The sequence below is a fragment of the Narcine bancroftii genome, chromosome 14, assembly GCF_036971445.1.
Source record: "Narcine bancroftii isolate sNarBan1 chromosome 14, sNarBan1.hap1, whole genome shotgun sequence".
NCBI classification, from domain to species: Eukaryota; Metazoa; Chordata; class Chondrichthyes; order Torpediniformes; family Narcinidae; genus Narcine; species Narcine bancroftii.
The window spans coordinates 9,861,462-9,885,114 of NC_091482.1; the positions used below are offsets into that span (position 1 = coordinate 9,861,462).

Sequence of the window (23,653 nt, forward strand, 5' to 3'; positions counted from 1 at the left end):
CATTTGGACCTGAGCATCATTAGTTGCAAGAATATAGAGTGTGAGCAGGAAATTGTTGTAACAAGTTCTCGTCATTGTGTCAGAATTCTTCTTGATTTATTTTGGTAGGCGTATGACATTTGGGAAGATAAATGAACTTGGCCAGTTTATAAGGGAGTCTGAACCAGAGCCAGATGTGAAAAAATCAAAAGGTAAATGTTCGCCCTGGTTGTTTTCACTTGAGAAATGTCCTACCTGATTTATCATTTTTCAGTCATTGACTTAATGTCTTTCTTTACCTGATTGTGCCAGAAGATGTTTTTACTTCATAAAAGCACTATACAAATAGAAATTGTCATTATTCGCATTCATAGATTTGTTCTGAGAAAACAATATTCACATTTATGGTCTACCAGAGTGCATGTTCCATTTTAAGAATGAAAATCAAAAGCTTGATAAATAATCTGTTCTTTATTTTCTGCAAAAAGCTGGAATTTTTTTGTAAATGAAAGGTTACCTCAAAGAAAATGCCAAAAATATTGTCAATGACCCTACATACCTTTTGATAAAGGGACCCGACTGACAATTTTGACTCCATGGATGCTGCCTGACCAGCTGGGTCCCTCCAGCTTCTTGTTGTTGGCTCAGTTTTCCAATGAGTTTTGTGTTGACAGGGTCAATGAAGCTTCAGAGTTCACTCAGATGATGATTGAAGAGAGCATCAGTGAAGCACTTACTCAACAACTGCTAAACAAGACATGAAAATAGCCTTGACTCTTTTAAAATGGCAATTTACCCAATTGAGAGTGGAGTTGTTTTTTCTGGAAAAAAATATTCTGCAAAGGTATTCGGCTCACTTGAAGTCAAAACACTTTTTTTGTAATCATTTCAACAGGTTCCATGTTTTCACAGGCCATGAAGAAATGGGTACAAGGGAGTACTGATGAGGTAAATGTTATGCCTAATCAACAAAAAAAATTAAATTTGATCCATTAACTACTTGAGAACATCAGTGACCTGTAACTTTGCAAAGCAATCCTCAGTTCTGTTGAACTACTTCAGGAGATGGTAGTGGTGTTACAAGATTGAAATCTTGCATGGATTCATTGAATCACAACATTCTTAATTTCTTTCTTATTGCTGCATAATATGCTCATTTGTAATACTCCATGTATAACCAGGTCAAAATCAAGATTCAAAATGCACTCTTAATTCCAACCTACTACTCCATGTATAACCAGGTCAAAATCAAGATTCAAAATGCACTCTTAATTCCAACCTACTACTCCATGTATAACCAGGTCAAAATCAAGATTCAAAATGCACTCTTAATTCCAACCTACTACTCCATGTATAACCAGGTCAAAATCAAGATTCAAAATGCACTCTTAATTCCAACCTACTACTCCATGTATAACCAGGTCAAAATCAAGATTCAAAATGCACTCTTAACTCCTCTTATTATTGGAGTCCTTCTATTTCTATTTCTGATTTATTGTCGGAGTACATGCGTGACATCACATACGGCCCTGATATTCTTTTTGCGTACACAGGTAAACAAATAAAGAAATATAAACAAATGGACTATGCAATAAAGAGAGAGAAAAAAAATCAATAAAGCGCACAAGTAAGAGCCCTCAAATGAGTCCCTGATTGAATTTTTTGTTGAAGAGTCTGATGGTGGAGGGGGAGCAGCTGTTCCTGAACCTGGTGGTGCAAGTCTTGTGACCTCTTTCCAGATGGTAGCAGCGTGTGCTGGGTGGTGTGGATCCTTGGTGATTGCTGTTGCTCTCTGACGGCAGCATTCCCTGTAGACGTTCTTGACGATGGGGAGGGTTTTACCTGTGACGTTCTGGGCTGTGTCCACTACCTTTTATACTTAGGGAATTGGTGTCCCCATACCAAACTTTGATGCAGCCAGTCAACTCACTTTCCTCACATCTGTAGAAATTTGCCAGGGTTTCTGATGTCATTCCAAACCTCTGCAACCTCCTGCGAAGTAGAGGCGCTGCCATTAGTATGTTGGGTCTAGGATAAAGGTTGTTGTTGGAGCATCATTTAGCCAAGTTTTCAATCTCCCTTCTGTTTACTGACTCTGCTTTTTTTTTCTTAAACCACTAACTACTGTGGTATCGTTGGCAAATTTATAGATAGAATTATTGTTGTACTAAGCCACACAATTGTAAGTGTAAAGTGAGTAAAGCAGGGGGCTAAGAACACAGCCCTGCTGTGCTCCCATACTGATGGAGTCGATTTGAGGAGGTAGTTACTTGGAGGTTGCCATGAAAGTAACTGCACAAGTGTCTCCATTTTTTTTTCAAATCCAGCTTTGTTGATCGCCCAAAGCTGTTTCTATTTTAGGCTCAGGAAGAGATGGCATGGAAAATTGCCAAGATGATTGTCAATGATGTCATACAACAAGGACAAAGTGAACCACCCATTGGGAAGTCCACAAAGGTAATGAACTGATTGTGCCAAAACGCTATAGCTTTAACCGTTATACTCTTAAGAACTCTTAAAATAATGTGTTGTGTTGTTCGCAGTGGACAAGAATGTAAAGAAAACATTTGTGTCTTGGGTAAGTGATTATTTTTCACCGATCAAGTGCATAAGATATTTGAAAATTGCAGGCAGCAATGTAATGAGAACTTAGCGATAGTAGTGGAATAGCTCCTTAATAAATCCTTTCTGCAGATCACCTCCATTTTATTTTGCTCTGTTTTTGAGTTCTCCTCTCTCAGATAGCACAATTCTTTGAGCCTGCTCCCTCATGTCTCAGAAAACATCTCAATTCCACTTTTCCAGCTGGTTTCACTCAACTTCCTTCTCATCTTTCCCCTACCCCCTGAGATTGACATTTATGATTTGTGGCCCCCTGTGTGGCTTGGCTGCCAGGTTGTTTGATTGCCTGGACATCACAAGTTAAGCCCAGTTTTATAAGTAGAGGCAAATCTCACTCGCTCAATCTAATAGTTCCCACCCACCAAATATTGACAGGTCATTTAACTAACTCTACTTGGGCTGGTAGTCCACTGAGCTGGAGTTTGATGTTTCTATCAGAGAAAAGGTTGACTATGTTGGAATATTTCCAGTAATTTATCAATATTTTCAAAATGTCAATCTCTGAAATCAAGATTTGGAGTTTCTGTGCAACACCCATTCAGTCGAGTACACCAACTGCTTGTGGTAATAGTCTATTCAAAGGTTGTTTTACATAACAAAGTAATTGTTCTTCATACCCAATTCCCATGTCTGTTAATAACAAATAAATACCTGTAACCATGTAGTTCAGTTGTAGCATGTACGTAGAATGGATGGGAAGAACTTATTTCTGTGAACAGATCTCAATATCTAGTGATCATAGATTTATAGCTAGCAAATAGGATAAGGAGGAAACTGGAGGATCTTTTCAATGGATGGATGGTGGAAGTCTCAGCTATGCAATTCAATAGGGTAGAGGAGGTTGGTGTTTATCGCCTGGCCACACAGACTGCAAGCTGGATGGTGAGATTAGCTAGAGTAGTTCTTTGTTGATGGACGTAGTGAGCTGATCCCCTGTGCCCTAAATGTATAATTCCAATTCCATTCATTTTTAGTGGTGTCATTTATTTTCTCACTATATTACACAATCAAAAAATGTAATGATGTAGTTTTTTTAAAAATCTCTCTTTCCAAGCAACCGTCTTTCATTATTTTTTTCCCACTTGTCCACCTCCAACATCTCGGATCGATCTGAATTTTTTTTGTGTGTGTGTGGGGACGATGTACATTTATATATACACAAACACACACACAAGATTGTAGGATTTGTAGTACACACTGATTATAGAAATATTAATTAGTGTTCTATATTTGAGAAGTTGATTATTAATTTGTAAAGTCAGAGATGCCAATACAGACAAATAGATATTTGTTTAAAGTTTTAATAAGTTCCACATGTATCAAATATCACAATAGAATTAATTTTTCCCACTCAAAGATCCAACAAATATATCCGTTTTTCTCTAGAAGATTGACATACTATTTCAGTGGATGGAGTCTTTATTACTGATCAAGGATATTTTGTTTTAAGATATCCAAAACCTATGCCAACCATTGTTTTTGAAGGTTTCCAGTATTTTTCCCCCACTGTGTTCAAACTCCTTTGCTTTCTTCTATATAGTACTTGAATGGGGCATGGATATATAATGTCCAGTGATCTTGTTAAATTTGCATGTAAAATTTGAATTAGTTTCCAGGTAATTCTGAAAATGCACTGAATTTATGATATAGTATCTGTGATTTTTTTTTTGTTTTGTTTTGAATATATTCCACATAAATGAATAAAACATCTTACTGTTGTAATTTTCTCTTTTTAACTGGGTGGAATGTAAACAAGATGAAAATCAGCGAAGGTCAGACTAAATTGTTTTTGGTCTCTCGCTCCATGGCTGTTAAGGAAGTTAAGATTAAGAGCAAGTTGAGATTCTCCACAAAGCTGCTGTTATACTGTCACACCTCAGCTATTTAATGCTATGAGTTCTGTTTTCCTGTGTATCTTGGTCATGTTATGAGAGTTCTTGGATATACATGGGTCATGTTACTGCTCAAAAATGCAATGTCATTTTTCTTATAAGCATAATGTCAGGCACATCTTAATGCCCTGGATGTTGCTTATCTTTTGATGTCATCTGTTGAAAGCAGTCCAGATATTGCAAGATTTAATTGAACTAGTGGGGACAGAAAAAGTTCTGGTGAAATATTTGGAACGTATTGCATCACTTTCAAGGCATAGAGGATCTGCTGATCTTATAATGGAGGAGTGATTTTACTATCAATGGTAATAGTTAGGTGTACATTAGAAGCAATTCAAAGCAGGTTTGCAGGATGTATAGTGGGAAAAATTGGAATATTGTGTTTAGCTCTGGTCACCTCATTACAGGAAGGATGTGGAAGCTATAAAGAATATGCAGAGGAAATTTACCAGAGTGCCTCCTGGATTGGAGGATGTGTCCTATGACGCAAAGTTAACAGAGCTAGGGCTTTTCTCTTTGGAGAGAAGAAGGATGAGAGGTGACAAGGTTATGAGAGGTATAGGTAGCAGCTGGAACATTATTCCTGGGGAGAGAGTAGCAAACGCCAAAGACAAGGTGAGGGGAGGAAAGTTTAGGAGAGGGATCGTGGGTAAGGTTAGAATAGTGGGTGTTTGGAATGCATTGCTGGAGGTGGTGGTGGTGATGCAGGTTAGTCCATTTGGGATATGTTTCTTTTGTGAAAATAAATTCTAAACCATTACTCCTAAATTCTAGAAATACACACAAGACAGAAAAGGCTATTTTCCCCCTTTCAGAAGGACTCTATTTTACAACATTCTGTCTTGGAGTTGATGAAGCAAGGTCTTTGAATGTTTTTAAGGCAGAGGTAGATGGGGCCATGATAGGTCAGGGCTAAAAGGTCAATGCAGGTAGGTAAGACTGCAGAGTTAAGGCTACAGATAAATCAGTCACAATCTAATTAAGTAGCTGAGCAGTTTCAAATGGGTGTTGCCTAATTTGTATGTATAGAAAGAATGAATATGAAGACAGTGGAGAAAGTGCTGGGAAGATTTATACAGATGATGCCAGAAGTGCAAGTATTTCCATATTGGGAAAAGGCGAATAGACTGGCCCCTTTAACTGTTGAAAGCAAAATGTTGAGAGATGACCTGGTAAGGATTTTAAAAATTATGGAATGTAATGTTGGAGTGGATGCAGAGAAATTATCTCCACCAGTGGGGAAGAAAACATCTGACTGTACACCTCCTTTGGCAGCAAGTCCATTTATCAGCCAATCTTGGTCAAGGAGCGAGAAATGGTGCAAACCTGATTTGATCTGCAATGATAATTGGCTTCACTGGTAGGATAAGATTCAGATGGACTAGCATAGTCAACCTTCCCCCCCCCCCCCCCCCCACTCAGATGCTACCTTAAGTAATCCCTTACTAACCACTGAGGATGTGAGTGAGGAAAAAAGGGTCGGAGCCACTGGACTAGACACAGTTTTGATATGGCCATTTTAATAGAAATGCTTTGACTCTATATCCATGGAATGTTAATACACATGTAATAATGTGTATCCATGTTTCCACTTACACTAAAGCTTGCTTTATTTTATTTTTGCAAGCTTCAAAGTTGATCGATTGTGTTTTCTCTTTAATTGTAGCTATGACATGTGAAAGGAAGACTTGGCTCCTGCCAATCTACTGTTCAAGTGGCCTCCTTTCACATCCAGCTGAGGATTCCTTTCTGTTAACAAAGCCATGAAACAACACCGCAATGTTACTCCATTGTTTGTAAGAAGAAAGCAGCACTCCAGGATCTCCAGTCTCAAGTTGCGCTCACATTTCAATGACTTGAGTACCATTCAGGGCATCTATGAAGGGTTGTTTTTTTTTTCATGAAGTCTCTGCTCTGAAAGGATTTGAAAGCACTCTTTAAATCTGAGTTCTGGATGCAAGGTTTTAGTACATTTGAAGTGACTATTACAATAGAGCTTTGCTGCTCTAAACATCACTCCATTGGTTTGTTGGTGTCTGTTTTGTTGTGGGCCCTTAGATAATTTCAGGATTTTTGTTCAAGAATGTGACACAGTGGGGAAAAAAAATCTATAGATAATATGATTTTTGTAAAAGGTCTCAAAATCTTGTTTCTGTATAATATTTGATTAGTGGTGATAGTTCCTCAGATGCTACCTAAATGAGTAAAGGTTGAGGATTATCACAGAAGTGAGCAAATGAAGGCTGTGTCTAGGTTTTTGGTACTATGTACCATTTCTATGTTTTCAGATACTTGAGTATTGCTGTACTTAACCTAAAATCATACCTATTTAATTGTGTTTGATTTAAAATACATATATTATTGAGAATGTTGTAATTTATGTTTGCTTCTCTTTGAATTTTTAAAAAATTCTTGCAAATGGGGAGAAATTGTGGCCACTTACAACTTTGCACAAGTTGATGGTGGCCTGGGAAATCTCTTGTGCTGCCTTGGTTCCAACTCCTAATGATACTAACAAAGATAAACCCAACGATCACGGCTAATGCACAACATTTCTTTTGCCAATTTTAAGGCTTTTTTTCTTTAAGCTGCACTTGGTTATTTGGACCATCTATCTCTCCCTCACTTTCTCATTTTTCACTATCCTCTCGACACCTTTGTTTTTAAATGAGTTGGAAGGAAGATGTAAACGTTGTCCGAAATGCAGTCTGGAAACTCTTTTCATCCATGCTGACCAAGCAGCCATTTTCACCTCTTACCCGAACCCACATTCCAAAGGCTCTTGGATGGATCAAAGAAAACCTTGTGGTTAAGGAATGTGAAGTAGGGAAGGGTTAGTTGTGGAGTAGGTTTTCATAGAACAGCACAACACTGTGGGCTGAAGGGCCTGTACTGTGCTCTAATGTTCTATTCCTCCAGTTTTTAACATTCGCTTTCACACTGAGGAGGGCGGCAGGGGTTGGGGGGAGGCAATCCAACAAGGAAGGCTCACTGACTCATTCCACTACATAGGCAGACGTCAATGGGATGTGGGAAGCAACCAGAACACCCGGTGGAAATCCGCACAGTGGCAGGGCAATCTACAAAAAGAGAAAGCGCAAGGGATCAGGATTAAATCTGGGTCACTGGAGCTACGAGGCCGCAGGATCTGCACCGTGCCTCTTGTTTGCCTATGTAGTGGAATGGTCAGCGAGCCTTCCTTGTTTGATCATAATTGAAACCATCATGACCAAAGAGGGGTTTGTTGCCAAAAGAACTTGGTGACGATGAGCAAGAACTCAACTAACGTTGGAGGTTGAAGATCAGGTTATTCATCTGCAGAAAATTACAGTCCCTATGAGGGTCCTATTTCCCAGCTGTCCCATATGTCTTGAGACATCAGTAGGTGCTGAGCTTAAAATGCAAGGGCAGCACAGTTAGTGTAGCTGTTAGCACAGCTGACCTGGGTTCGAAGCCAGTGTTGTGTGTGTAGTTTGTACGTTCTCCCCATGCCGACGGAGGTGGTGCTCCTGTTTCATCCCAATCTTTAAAGCGTACCGGGCTCATGGGCCAAAAGGGCCTGTTACCCTGCTACAGGTCTATATTTAAAATTTAAATATTCACATTGCCCAAGAGTATGTACCTTGATGATCACCTCTGCCATTTGAGTTGAAAAGGATTGGTTGGGACTTTTCTCCCCAGTGGGTAGGAAGCTGAGGGTGAACTTATTTATTTCCCTTATAATTTTATATACTTCTATAAGGCGAATGATCTGATCTTTTTCCCAGGGTGAGAGAATCTAAAAATAGAAAACATAAATTTAAAATGAGAGGGGGAAGATTTAAAAGGAAACTGAGGTGCAACTTTTTCCAGAGTATGGTAGGTCTAGGACAGTGGTTTTCAAACATTTTCTTTCCACTCGCCTACCACCTTTACTTGCTCCTATGCCGTAGGCACTCTGTGATTAGTACGGGATTGCTTAAGGTGGTAGGCGAGTGGAAAGAAAAAGTTTGAAAACCACTGTTTTAATTGTACCTAATTGACTCTTGATGTGCACAGATTCAAAGGACCTGGGCCAATAATAATTTTTTCTCAAGCAAAATATTTCAGTAACAATTGGGTCTAGTGCAGTGGTTCTCAACCTTTTTTCCCCACTCACTCACCACCTTAAGTAATCCCTTATTAATCACAGAGCACCTATGGCATAGAGATTACTTAAAATGGTCTGTGAGTGAAAAGAAAAAGTTTGGAAAAACCACTGGTCTAGGGGATGAACTGCTGGAGGATATGGTAGAGAGGGGTACAATTCTTTTTTCTTTGGCTTGGCTTCGCGGACGAAGATTTATGGAGGGGGTAAAAAGTCCACGTCAGCTGCAGGCTCGTTTGTGGCTGACCAGTCCGATGCGGGACAGGCAGACACGATTGCAGCGGTTGCAAGGGAAAATTGGTTGGTTGGGGTTGGGTGTTGGGTTTTTCCTCCTTTGCCTTTTGTCAGTGAGGTGGGCTCTGCGGTCTTCTTCAAAGGAGGCTGCTGCCCGCCAAACTGTGAGGCGCCAAGATGCACGGTTTGAGGCGTTATCAGCCCACTGGCGGTGGTCAATGTGGCAGGCACCAAGAGATTTCTTTAGGCAGTCCTTGTACCTTTTCTTTGGTGCACCTCTGTCACGGTGGCCAGTGGAGAGCTCGCCATATAATACGATCTTGGGAAGGCGATGGTCCTCCATTCTGGAGACGTGACCCATCCAGCGCAGCTGGATCTTCAGCAGCGTGGACTCGATGCTGTCGACCTCTGCCATCTCGAGTACCTCGACGTTAGGGGTGTGAGCGCTCCAATGGATGTTGAGGATGGAGCGGAGACAACGCTGGTGGAAGCGTTCTAGGAGCCGTAGGTGGTGCCGGTAGAGGACCCATGATTCGGAGCCGAACAGGAGTGTGGGTATGACAACGGCTCTGTATACGCTTATCTTTGTGAGGTTTTTCAGTTGGTTGTTTTTCCAGACTCTTTTGTGTAGTCTTCCAAAGGCGCTATTTGCCTTGGCGAGTCTGTTGTCTATCTCATTGTCGATCCTTGCATCTGATGAAATGGTGCAGCCGAGATAGGTAAATAGATCAGACTGCTCAAACTACAGGGGAATCACGTTGCTCTCCATTGCAGGCAAAATCTTCGCTAGGATTCTACTAAATAGAATAATACCTAGTGTCGCTGAGAATATTCTCCCAGAATCACAGTGCGGCTTTCGCGCTAACAGAGGAACCACTGACATGGTCTTTGCCCTCAGACAGCTCCAAGAAAAGTGTAGAGAACAAAACAAAGGACTCTACATCACCTTTGTTGACCTCACCAAAGCCTTCGACACCGTGAGCAGGAAAGGGCTTTGGCAAATACTAGAGCGCATCGGATGTCCCCCAAAGTTCCTCAACATGATTATCCAACTGCACGAAAACCAACAAGGTCGGGTCAGATACAGCAATGAGCTCTCTGAACCCTTCTCCATTAACAATGGCGTGAAGCAAGGCTGTGTTCTCGCACCAACCCTCTTTTCAATCTTCTTCAGCATGATGCTGAACCAAGCCATGAAAGACCCCAACAATGAAGACGCTGTTTACATCCGGTACCGCACGGATGGCAGTCTCTTCAATCTGAGGCGCCTGCAAGCTCACACCAAGACACAAGAGAAACTTGTCCGTGAACTACTCTTTGCAGATGATGCCGCTTTAGTTGCCCATTCAGAGCCAGCTCTTCAGCGCTTGACGTCCTGCTTTGCGGAAACTGCCAAAATGTTTGGCCTGGAAGTCAGCCTGAAGAAAACTGAGGTCCTCCATCAGCCAGCTCCCCACCATGACTACCAGCCCCCCCACATCTCCATCGGGCACACAAAACTCAAAACGGGGTACAATTACAAAGCTTACAAAGGTACATAGAGAGGAAAGGTTTACTTTAGAGTGATATGTGCCTAACACCAGCCCAAGGAGACCATTTGGCATGGACAAGTTGGCCTAAGAGCCTGTTTCCCTGCTGGAAAACTCTGACTCACTTTGACTTCAACAGCTATTTGGGATCAGGAAGAAGGAAAAAGTCCCGCCTTCATTACTTGAACTGAAGTGCTCTACCTTTTTCTTTTTTTGCCAATGTTCTAAGCTCCATGTGTCTAATTTTGAGGACTTCCAAATCCTCCTTCTCTGTGTTTGGATCTCCCTACAGTAACTATCTATCCCCACCACCACATCGTTCCAACATCCTTCAGGTGGTCTATTGTCCAGTCTTCCAGGTTTCCTCACATCTAGCTTTTCATCGCTTCCAAAATATATTTTTTAAATTAAATTTAAATTTCGATATACTGCACGATAACGAGCTCTTCTAGCCCAAGAGTATGTTTTGAAAGATGGGAGGAAACCAGAGCACCCAGAGGAAACCCATGCAGACATGAGGTGAACTCCTTACAGCAACAGATTCGAACCCTGATTACTACCCCTGTAGTGCCATTGTGCTAACCATGCTGCTTTTGGTTGCTGTTATTAAAGCACTTGGAGAAAATACTATCTCCTATTTGCCATTACATTTATTCAGCACACAGGATATGAAGATTGGGGTAACATTGATGTTTAATCCCTACCACAATACGTTAATTATTGAAGCAAAGAGATGAACAAACTTTGTGACCCAATGTGTTGGGCCTGGACTACATCCACAGCAAACCAGCAGGTCACATTTTGGACTGGGAGGGGCTTGCTCTTCAGAGAACCCCAAGGGAACTGAGTCACCAACAGATCGGTGGAATTTTTAAAAAAAATCTGTTGGATGATCTCAGCAGGTGAGGAGGGGGTGAAAGGAATTGTTGATGATTTGAACTGATGCAGGATCTCTACCCAAAGCTGTCTGCAATCCTTTTCATCTCCACAACTGCTGCTCAACCTGCTGAGTTCCCCAGCAGTTTTTTTTATTGATATTACATCATCTATGATTCATACGCTGACCAAAGCAACGATGATCTCCCATATTATTAAAAAGTGCTTGCTTGGTTCTCTAAATACTAAATATGCTTTGAGATGGTCTAATGTTGTAAATGATGCCTTATTAATGCCTTATTCCTGGCAAAGGGCCCAGGCCCGAACCATTGGTGTCCCTTCCTGTGGATGTCGCGTGGTCTGCTGAGTCTTTCAAGCAATGAGTTTTTGTTCTATGTGAATCCCAGTATGTTCACTGTTCAAATAAGGGATGTTATTGAATGCCATGTCTGAAGCAATTCACCATGAAGCACAAAAAATGGGTATTGAGAAATGGGGAAGGGTGAACGAAATAAAAACACAACAATGTTTCACAGGAAGAACCAAACAATGTTTGTGTCCTGTGAGCATCGTGGGAACTGGACGCCTATATCCGTCTCTGCAAACAGAAAATCTTAAATCACCTTCATTTCAGACAGCAAACAGGTTTCAAAAAGGAAACTTTAGCAACAATTGAGAAATGTATTATGCAACTGTTTTCAAATCAGTTACACATTCAAAGAAAAAAATACTCCCTATGAATGAACTATGGAGTATTTTCTCTTAAAATAAAGCAGAATATCTCAGTCAAAGATGTACAAAGTTAGAATAATAATGGTGGAAGTAAGATCAGAAATGTACCTTGTGGAGAATTGTTCATAGCAATCTTTTTATTTTGTATTTCTATTTTGTCTTTCTAGACTCCCTCTTCCAACTTGAAGTCTTTATTCAGTACCCAGAAGATTTGAGGACTATTCACTCTTAAATCAGTAATCAGAACTTCATCTTACTCTCTCCCCACCTTCCCCCACCCCCAACCACCACCACCAAACCCCTGTTTAGTCCCTCGCACGCTCTCTTCCAATTCCCCGGTCCCCACTCCCTCATCTTTACCAGAAGTGTGCAATCCCTCTACACATCCGTTCCCCTTCAGGAAGATCTCGGGGCCCTCTTCTGTGTTGGCATGTTTTCTTCCTTGGACACATTTGATCAGTGGCCCTCTACGACGCTCTCCTCCACTCGACAGAACTTGTTTTCACCTGTAACAGGGACTCATTGATTCCTCCCATTTTCTTTAAAGCCAGAATGTGTTTATGCCTGCCTTTTTGTCAGCTAAGAGAAATATTTCCTTTTCTAAACTAACTGTAGAATCTCTCCCCAACTTTTTTCCCTGTTACACTTGTACTCTTGTACCCACGGAGAATTCGGCAATTTCATCAACTTCACTCCCAGCTTCCATCCCGTGTTCAATTAACTTGGACTGCTACCAACACCCTTTTTTTCCTCCCTTTTCGGAACCTCTACTCTTCATCTAGGAGACAAATAATGCGTATTATGAACTAAATGACTCCAACAGCTACCTGGTCTACACCTCTTTCCATCCCAACTCTTGTAAGGAAGCAGCCTCCTCCCATTTCCTCCATCTTCATTGCATCTGCGCCCAGAACAAGGCCCCCGAGTTCAGGATCTCCTCATCTAAAGAAATGTGGCTTCCTTCCCTGTTATTTTGAATCAGCCCTTGCCTGTATTCCCCCTTTAGAATGCCCTTTATGTTTGATAGCTCCCCTTCACAACTTAATCTCAAAAGAAAGCATCCCAACCTGACACCTTGACTCTGTCCACATTGCCTGACCCTTTGGGTTTCTCCAGCTTTTCTTTCATTGTTCAAGAGTCCAGTATCTTCAGTTCTTGTGTCTCACCACCTGTAGGAGTGATGTGCAGAAAAATTAATGGACATCCAGCAGAAGGTATGTGTGTGTGTGTGTGTGTGTGTGTGTGTGTGTGTGTGTGTGTGTGTGTGTGTGTGTGTGTGTACATGTGTACGTACGTACGGAGAAGCTGCCAACATTTCTGCTGCAATTTTCAGGGTACCTCCAAGAAAGGAGAGGAGCAAAAAGCCACAGCAGTAGTCGAGCTGTCAGGATGGGAATGAGAAATCAATAGCTCACTGTTCTCTCTCAGCCGAGCATTTGCAGACATTTCGCCACCAGTGCACAAGGGAAATTAATGGGGGCACAAAAGGTCAGTTATCGATCATAATGCAGTAATTAATAATTATACTTCTTGAAAATAATCTTAGTTTCTGTCAGTCGGTTAAACAAGTAGATAATCATACGTGTATAATAAAACATGCCGGCACAGTTTTATTAGCCATGATCAGGGCCAAAATGATCTTGAAACAATTTCTTTGCCCGACTGTTCAGTGCGCACATACTTTTGTCGCAGGAGGAAAAATTGCGCACGACAGCAAGATTTTTACACACACTGACGACTGAACATTAGAGGGAATGTGGTGCAGAATAGAAGACCGGCAGCAGAGTGTTGAATCAGCCGATAATTACAGAGCCTTTCCAATTGAAAGCCAGAAGGCAGGAATTTTAAAAAAAAATGCACAATCAGTAAAGTTTGCTGAAATGTCGCAAAGGCCCAGCTGGTTTTTGAGAAGAGTGTCCGTTGTTGTCATTCATTCTGAGACACTGATCACACCCCTTGTTTGATTTCCTGCTATACAGGAGGAAAATGGGCCCTTCCACATTATCTCCTACCCATTTTTTTTATTTCTCATGACCACATGGGGATCTACTAATGTCTGCCTTGTATGAGGACTTAAAAAGATTTAGAAATGAATAGAAAATGCTGGAAGTACAGTTAAATGAGAAAACCTGCAGATCAGTCAAGGTTAGTGTTGTCAGCACAGGGCTAGTACATCACCAGCGACCCGGGTTCGAATCTGGAACTCTCTATAACGAGTTCTCCCCATGCCTGTGTGTGGGTTTCATTGGATGCTCCGGTTTCCTCCCATGTCCCAAAGACGTACAGGATTGGTAGGTTAATTGGCCATGTGGGAGGTACAGGCTCATGGACCGGAAGGTCTGTGAAGTAAAGTGAAAACTAAAGTAATTGCGATACACAAACGTGTTGGAGAAATCCAGGAGGTCACGCAGTGTCATCGGAAGTAGAGGGTAACCAACGTTTTGGCTCTGGTCCCCTTTATTGAATATTTTAATTTTCCAAGACTCGTACAGAATATTATTACATATAATCATATAAATATAATTTTAAAATTACAGGGTCTCATTTGATTTCCCAGATCTCAGCGCCCTCCCCCAGCTGTTAACATTTTTTTTAAATTGCCCAAAAAAGAAGGGGTGTTTGAGCAGTCTTCATTATTTAGTCCCGACTGTGATATTCAGGAATTAAATGCTATTAACCCAACTATATTATTTAAACCAGTATGACTGAAATAAGGTTGGCATCTTTTAACAAACATGTCCTATTTCTTTCCAAGTTCTCTTTTCCAGGGTGCATGAGTTTGCATTTCAATATTCCATCGAGTAACAAGTGGGGTGGGGGTCAGACTTCCATGTAACAGTGATACACCTGGCCACCGCTAGTGCAGTCCTCACGAACTGCATTTGATATTTCGATAGTTTTGTGCCAATAGCCATAAGAGGCTCAATAAATACAGTTCTGGTTCCATTGGAAAATCCACTTCTGGCAAGTCATACCAAAAGGTTCTTTCTTTCACGCAGAGCCAGGTTGAATGTGTAAACATTTCAACCTCTGTACCACACCCTAAAACATTAATCCAGAAAATGTTTTGTGGTGTAAGGTATAATTGGTGCACAAAATTTTATTGTATCTGATATTAATAAATTATGTTGTATCAGAGCACAATTTTGACCAATATTGTTCTTGAATTTTTTTTTCCCCCAAGTCCGTCTCCCACCTTTCCCTTGATTTGTGCAAGTCTGGTTTCAGGCAATTGCTCTGCAATAGGAAGTACATCTTTGATATAAATTTACTTGTGATCCCCTCAGATCTGGTCCTTTGTTTAACCTATATTTAATCTGCATGCTGTGTATCCTCATTCAAATATTTTTATTGAGCTTTTATATATGTTTTAAACAAAACTATTCTAATAATCTGACTCTTCCCTTGTGAGCATTTAATTCCTGAATATCACAGTCGGGACTAAATAATGAAGACTGCTCAAACACCCCTTCTTTTTTGGGCAATTTAAAAAAAATGTTAACAGCTGGGGGAGGGCGCTGAGATCTGGGAAATCAAATGAGACCCTGTAATTTTAAAATTATATTTATATGATTATATGTAATAATATTCTGTACGAGTCTTGGAAAATTAAAATATTCAATAAAGGGGACCAGAGCCAAAACGTTGGTTACCCTCTACTTCCGATGACACTGCGTGACCTCCTGGATTTCTCCAACACGTTTGTGTATCGCAATTACTTTAGTTTTCACTTTACTTCACAGACCTTCCGGTAAAATGGGATCCAATAATCTTATAAATTCTGAAAATAATTTGGAAAGCACCCCATAAATTTAGAAAATTAAGGTACATTACATTAGTCGAGCATCTATTTTTTTTCCCCAGATGCCATCACGCCAGATAACCATTGAGTCTGTGTCGGAGGGTCATCCTTCCATCTCATCAGTTTAGATCTTCTGGCAATAAGAAGAGCAAAGACAATTGCATGGGATTGTAGCCCAGACAAATTTAACTCAGCTGATTGACTTGGGGCAAGAAAAGGATTAGGAGCCAAATTAATGTTAAGAACTAAAGACAAGGTACGAAAGATGCTTAATAATGGGAAAGTGAGGAACGTGACCAAAACATATGAAAGAATGTATCTTCTTCAGTCACACTTGGACGAGAAATTAGAATAAAATTTAGCCAATTGAACTTTGGAAAGCTGAGCTCGATGCACCGATATAAATTGCAATAATAAATGTCAGTGCAGAGAGAAGATGAATGAATGAATTCTTGTAGAAAATCTTACTCCCGTCATTTCTTGTCCAGGGAATCCCATGCTGCGTGACCTGCTGAGCTTCTCTCAGACATTTAGATTATAGAATATTACAGCACAGTGCAGGCCTTTCGCCCCTCCGTGTTGTGCTGACTTGTATATTTCTGGAACTACACAGCAGGTCAGGCAACATCTAGAGTTTTTTTTAAAAAAAGTTAATGTTGCTGGTTGGTGACCTTTCATCAGAAATGGAACACCGAGAGAACAAGCATGTTTTAATTTGCAGGGAAGAGGGAGGGATGGGAGAACAAGACGTGCCCAGATGGAGACCAAGAGAATTCAGATGACAATGATGTTAATGTTGTCTAAGAGAAGGAGACAGATATCTGCATTTCCTGCTTTGATTTTGGATATACAGCATGTTCAATTTTTTGCCATGAGCATTTGCTGGAGTGGCCACTCAAATCGTGTGCAGCATACTCCAGTGACTGCAAAGAAATTTAGCAGGGGGAGAAAGGGAACAGCAAACAAGTCAACGGGCACCGATCATTGTTGCAGTTGCCTCCAGCACAAAATTAATTAAAATGTACAACTTGTTTTCCAAGCAAGTTCATTCAAACAGTTCTTGATGGAAATCTACTGGGTAGAGAGTGCCCTCTCGTGGCTGATCCCCAATTGTCTTATTTGCACAGATTTATTGTCAGGAAACATGCATGACTTCACATACAACAGTGAGATTTTTTTTCTCCTGGCAGAATTACCACTAATTGGTAGTGCAAAAGTGCTGCCCAAAGTACACATGTAAACAAATAAAGAAATCCAAACAAACTGCAATACAGAGAGGGAAAAAAACAACAAGTCTCTGATTGAGTTTGTTGAGGAGGAATCTGATGGTGGAGGGGGAGCAGCTGTTCCTGAACCTGGAGTTGCCAGTCTTGTGGCACCTACACCTCTTTCCTGATGAGTGTGGGTCCTCGATGATTGCTGCTGCTCTCCGACGACAGCGTTCCCTGTAGATGTTCTCGATGGTGGGGAGAGCTTTGCCTGTGACTGTGTCCGCCTCCTTTTGCAGGGCTTTACGCTCAGGGGTATTGGTGTCCTCGTAACAGACCATGATGTAGCCAGTCAGCACACTTTCCACCACAAAAGCTTCTTCATTTTGAGACAGCAGTTTTACTGATATCACAGTATGTGATAAATAGAAGGACATTTGAGAATAAAAGTCAAACCAACTTGAATTAGATTAACTCAAAAACAATTTTTGGTTGTCATTCTTTGATTCAATGACTGTCTCCAACTTGCTAGTTACCATCTCCTCTGGAGAGTGGCTAATCCTGTCATTCACCATCACAAAGTGAAAAGTGAATTCCTTGAGCCTGTTTTAACTATCACCATTCTACAGCGATTCACTGAAAGTATCATACTTTCCATTTTTTTTTTAAACAAAGCAAATCAAACAAGTTATCAGAATAGTTTCTGATGCATGGAAATTGAACAAGGTCAAAACAGAAATGTTTTTAAGAAATAATTAGCGGTGTATTTAAACAAATAAAGGCTGCTGGCCACCGTCATATCAACGTTGTACAGGAGCTCAATGGTGAGAATCCTGGCCGGCTGCATCACAATGCAATATGGTCACTGCAGAGAAATGGATCAGAGGTCACTCCACTAGGACCATAAGAGCAGCAGAGAGGATCACTGGGGTCTCCCTTCCCATTCCCCCCACCCCCCCCCCACCACAAGTGATGATCTCTGCAACCCCCAATCTCCCGGGATTGTTTGGCACACAAAATCATCGAGGACCTCTACCACCCTGCACAGCATCTTCCAACTCCTCCCATCTGGAAAGAGATACAGGAGTATCAGAGCCAGCTGAGGGACAGCTTCTTCCCCATGGGCAGTGAGAAAGCTGAACAACTGATGAACTGCTCACACGAACCATCTGAGATCCTACTATTTATTTAATAATATTTATTTCGTATGTACTGTAAATGAATTGATTGTATGTGCACTTGTTTTCACGCCCATGATCAGACAATGTTTCATCCATTTGTGCAATGAAATGATGTTAAATTTGAATTTGAAATAGTTTGGACAGAAAGACCTATTTTTTTTTAATAAGAAGGGTCTCCCTGTCTGTAAGATCTCAAATCCCTATTTTTGTTATCTAGCAAAGGTTTGGGATCGGTTGAATACGTAACTTTAAATAGATAAACCGACAAGACAAATGAAAATGTTACTGTATCCTTCCTGCCATCACTGCAGAGCAGGAGGATATTTGACCTGTCTGTGGTGGCAGACAACCCATTGGACCTGTTATCCTGCTCCTTCCCTGTTGCCTTGCAAATGCTTGCCCCTCAAATGTCAACCCAAATCCCCTGTGGAGTCACAGACTGATTTTGTTTCCACCTCTCTGATAATGTGAGCTTCAAATCTCACCAATAAAAATTCTCATATCCCTATGTGTCTTTTGCTCAATTGCATATTTTAAATCTTAAAAATATTATATTTGAAATCTATGCCTCCGGGCCCTTGAACCATCTGCTAAAGCAAACAGCTTCCCTTGATTCACCCACACACCCTTCCTTTCTGTATGATAGGGAAGGAAAGCATTCAGCCTTTCATTGTGCTTGCTCTCAAGTATCCTTGTAACCGATCCTCTTTGCAGGTTCACCAGCATGCCTTGATTCTCCCAACAGCGACCTTAACAGCGCCAATGTATGGTGTACATTTCACCTGTCAACCTGCATGTGTTTGGAATGTGGCAGGAAACTGGAGCACCCGGGGGCGCACACATGGCCAAAGGGTGAACAAGCAAACTCAGCACCTGAAGTCAGGAGGTGTTACACCACCACACCATCCTTTCAAATCTCCCCCAGCCTCTTTCATTCCAACTCAGACATCTCAGATGTAACTAACAGCTAAAACCCTTTGTTCCTGGAACCATTCTGGTAAATTGGTCCCCATTCACTCCCTCGTATCGTCACCTCCCTCGATCCTCATTAGGAACTGCATGATTCCTTGTTGGAATCAGTACTTTGTGAAGTGCTTTGGGACATCTTGAGGGCAAATTAAGAAAACAAGCTTGACTGACTTCAACACCCAAATTGCAGGAGGAACGTGGTGGGCCAGGCAGCTTTCTGTGGAAATAAAGACTGTCGATGTCTCGGGCCAAAACCCTTCATCAGGAAAATGGCAAGGAACGGGGCGGAAGCTGAGGTTAGCAGGCTGCAATCATTTGTTTACAAAGTGCTTTCACACACTCTCTGATTTATGGAGATCCAATGGAGTGTTTTGTCTTTATTTGTTTGAGGATGAATGGCTGCATATTTAGAATTGCTATTATAACTCTCCTTAGGGGATTTAGAAATTAATAATTCAACCGAAAGTATATTATCTGCATGAAAATTAGCTGATTTCCTTGTGCTTGAATAAACTAGCTGGTTATATTTGTGCAGATGAACAGGCTGTCGGGCAGTACTGATATATATTTCCACTCGTTATCCTCGTAACTCCGCTTCGGCCTGTTCACCCTTGAGTTCTCCAGGCATCCTCTAGTAAATTTACTGCCACTGATTCTTGCCTCGTACACAGCCTCTATTTATCATGTCTCGGAGTTCCACTGCAAGCGAACCATAGATTAGATGAATGCAATGCCTGGGATGCGTTCATTCATATTCCCACATGTGATAAATACAGTAATAAGCAAACACATTAAGAACATTTGAAGTACAGCAGGAATACAAAGGAATTCAAGATCCACCGGTCCCCTCTCCCTTCAACTCATCCCACTTCCTCCAAATCAAAGGAGTAGCCATAGGTACCTGCATGGGTCCCAGCTACACCTGCCTGTTATTGGGCTTTGTGGAGCAATCCATGGTGTAAGCCGACACAGGCAGGACCCCCCAACTCTTCCTCCACTATATTGATGACTTCATCGGGGATGCCTCTTACACCCGTGATGACCTTGTCAAGTTCATTCACTTCGTGGCCAATTTCCACCCCAACCTCAAACTCATCTGGTCCATCTCTGTCAACGCTCTCCCCTTCCTGGATCTCTCTGCCTCAAATCTCAGGAGAAAAGCTTTCAACCAACATAAACTACAAACTCTCCAACTCCCACAACTACCTGGACTTCCTCACACCCTTCCCCCTGCAAGGATTCCATCCCCTTCTCTCAATTTCTCTGTCTCTGCCACATCTGTTTCCAAGATGAGGTGTTCCATTCCAGAGCTTCTGAAATGCCCTCCTTCCACAAATGAGGCTTCCCCTCCATCACAATCAACTCAGCCCTCACTTGCATCTCCTCCATTTCCCACTCAACTGCCCTCTGCTTCCAGATGCAACAAACGTAGAATGGTCACCTACCACCTCACCAGTCTCCACATCAAACACATTATCCGCCGGAATTTTTGGCACTCATTACAGGATCTCACCACCAGACACATTTTTCTCTCTCCTCCAGACTTGGCTTTCTGTAGGGATCGTTCCCTCTGTGATTCCCTCATGCACTCATCCCTCCCCACCTATTGCCCCACCCACCCTGGCTCCTCCCCTCTTGGCCTTCCATAGGGACTGACCGATTCCGCAATTACTCCCTCCTGCTCTCATTCTTCCCCACCTCTCACATTCCCCTGTGGTTGCAGGAAGTGCAGCTCTTGTGCCCACACCTCCTCCCTCACCACAGACCAGGGACCCAAACAGGCCTTTCAAGACTTCACGTGTATCCACACATCTGGTTTACTACATCCGGTGAATTCTCTGCAGCGGAGAGGCCAATCCCAAACTGGGAGATTGCTTCGCTGAGCACCTACGGTAACAGCAACCTCCCAGTAGCCAATCATTTAAATTCTGAGTCACACTCCCATGCACATGTGTCTGACCATGGCCTCATATACTGTCCCTCCCAGACAACCCGCAGATTGGAAGAACAAAACCTTATTTTCCATCTGGGCACTCTCCAGCCAGATGACATTAACGTCGACTTTCTGATAACCTGCTCGCCTTTTTTCCCCCTCCCTTTCCAGTTTTTCCCCCTTACCTTCCTCTTCCACCCACCCAGATATCTCTCCTCCCCCTGATCACTGCTGTCCCCTTCCTCCCTTCTATCATCTCCTGCCTTTGCCTCCCTCCTCCCCCACTCTTTTGTTCAGACACCTGCCAACATTCTTCCACACCTTGATGAAGGGCTTAAGCCCAAAACGTTGCTGATGCATTTTTACCTTTGCTACATAAAGGACACTACTTGACCTGCTGAGTTTGTCCAGCATTTTGTGTTTTTACTTTAAGGCAAGAGCCATGTACAATAAACTTCAAATGTTTGAGAACCACAAGACATGAAAAATATTACAAACTCATTTTTACTCTTGCATGCACATTTTGTAATACATTATAAAATAAATAATAAGAAATACAGGTATGTAATGATATTTATTCATATCAAATATTTTCAAAATCTTGACTGATTATTGTGAGTCTTCATCTTGGCTGTGAGACATTGAAAATCCAACTGGTATGTTGTCAAGGGTGTACGAATTACTCTGTCAGGTGTTGATTTGTAAGTCTGCATTCAATGCGTCGGGAAATCAGATGGGCAAGTGACTGGTGCCCAGGTGAGGGTCGTCCGCGGCTGGAATGTCGGGAGCTCCAGTGGGTGGGTGGTTGGGACCTAGGCTGGAGTCCACGGCCGGGAGGTGTCTGAAGCTTGGATGGTCGGGCAGTCTGGGTCACACTGCGCTAATTTCTCTGCCCGCGTTACAGTCACACACACCACAATCACACTATACGATTTTTGTCTCAGCCAACGTATATGTCAAAGAGCCACATGTGGCTCAAGAGCTGTGGCTTTGCTAACCCTGCCCTATAAGAATTAAAGTTATTAAGAAATGGTGTCTTTGAGGAATGATTCACTTGGTGCTGCCTGGATGAAGCTCCTGCCCTAAATTTATCTCGTGATTTGTTAACAAAAGAAAAACAAAGCAATGATTTCAACTTCTGCAAAACTAAGACTTTTCTGTAGGGACGTTCAATGCAATCGCTTTTGTACTTCACGCCATGAGTATTGAGCAAACCTTTCATCGCTGAGTTCGTATGACAGATCTCGCCGAGGCAAAATGTCAATACAGTTTTTCCTTTATTGTCACTGAAACTTCACCTTAATGAGAGGACCTTTTCCAGAAGGACTGCTCTAATTCAAAAGGGTAGCTGATCACCATCTTCCCAATCAAGGCAGGAAGTGGCAGAAATTTCCTGAGAATATTTAAATATCACAAGTGGAGGCCATTCAGCCCTTCAAACCCACTCTGTCATAAGAACCATAATGCATAAGAAGTAGGAGCCGGTGTAGCCCATCCAGCCCACTCTGCCATTCAATGATATCAAGGCTGCCTCCTTTCCCCCTTATCTCTTAATTCCTTTATTCTGTAAAAATCTATCTCACCTGGTCTTAAATATATTTACTGAGGTTGCCTGCACTTCTTCAATGGGAAGTTTCACCATCAGAGAGCAGCAGCGATCATCAAGGATCCACACCACCTAACACACGCTCTGTTCTCGCTACTGCCACAAAGAAAGAGGTACAAGACTCATCCCACCAGATTCAGGAACAGCTGCTCCCCCTCCACCATCAGACTCATCAACAACAAACTCAATCAGAGATTCATTTAAGGGCTCTTACTTTTGCACTTCATTGATTTTTTTTCTCTCTCTCTGTTTTGCACAGTTTGCTTACTTGTGTACATTGAGTACAATTTATTTGCACTACCCAATACAGGCCCTTCATGTTGTCCTTCCTAAAAACAGTACTAAACCCTCCCTACCCCATAACCCTCAATATTTCTTTCATCCATGTGTCTGTCTAAGAATCTCTTAAATGCCCCAGTGTTTCAGCCTCTTCCACCATCCCCTCTTGTACTCTGACAAACCTGAAATCTATTCCATCCCTGCTGGGGAGCTCTGCAAGAACACCACACGGAGTCTCTAGAGTATGTAGATATGTTGTTGGGAGATAAATTGGGAAAGGTTTGTTAGAGCAGGTTACATGCAAACACTTTAAAACATCTTTATTTGAAATACTGGAGTTCTGCCCCATATCGCTTTCACAGCTTTTGCAAGAGTTTTGAAGAGTGCTCAAGAGACCACTAATGGATTGTTGTTTGCAAAAGGCAACAGATGAAAGAGCATGTCAGAGCTGCTGCTGTCTGGAGGAGAGCTTGCTGTTGTGAGAGAGTCAAACAGGCTTTTCTCTGAGAGAGAGAGAGAGACACATACACACACACACAGATCACTTGTACAGTGTTACAGACAGCAACTGGGACTGGAACAGGACAAGCTGCCAAGCTTATGGAAAGCCCCCTATTTTGGAAGACGGCCTGGTCAAAGCCCTTGTGCTCTATACAAGAGGAGATGCATGGCTGTATTATGTTTC

General features: G+C 41.9%; 1 protein-coding gene across 4 annotated transcripts in view; it reads left to right on the plus strand.

Moving 5' to 3' along the window:
* akap10 (A kinase (PRKA) anchor protein 10) overlaps nucleotides 1-6,873 on the plus strand; it is a 56,982-nt gene extending 50,109 nt beyond the window's left edge. For 3 of the 4 annotated variants that reach the window (XM_069911628.1, XM_069911631.1, XM_069911629.1), the window contains 5 exons: nucleotides 109-191; nucleotides 875-927; nucleotides 2,341-2,436; nucleotides 2,523-2,557; nucleotides 6,160-6,873. In XM_069911628.1, the coding sequence (XP_069767729.1) occupies nucleotides 109-191; nucleotides 875-927; nucleotides 2,341-2,436; nucleotides 2,523-2,537 (247 nt within the window). In that variant the 3' untranslated portion in view covers nucleotides 2,538-2,557; nucleotides 6,160-6,873. The remainder of the gene's footprint in view (nucleotides 1-108; nucleotides 192-874; nucleotides 928-2,340; nucleotides 2,437-2,522; nucleotides 2,558-6,159) is intronic. The other variant, XM_069911630.1, reaches the window with a different exon arrangement.
* The last annotated feature ends 16,780 nt before the right edge of the window (nucleotides 6,874-23,653 follow it).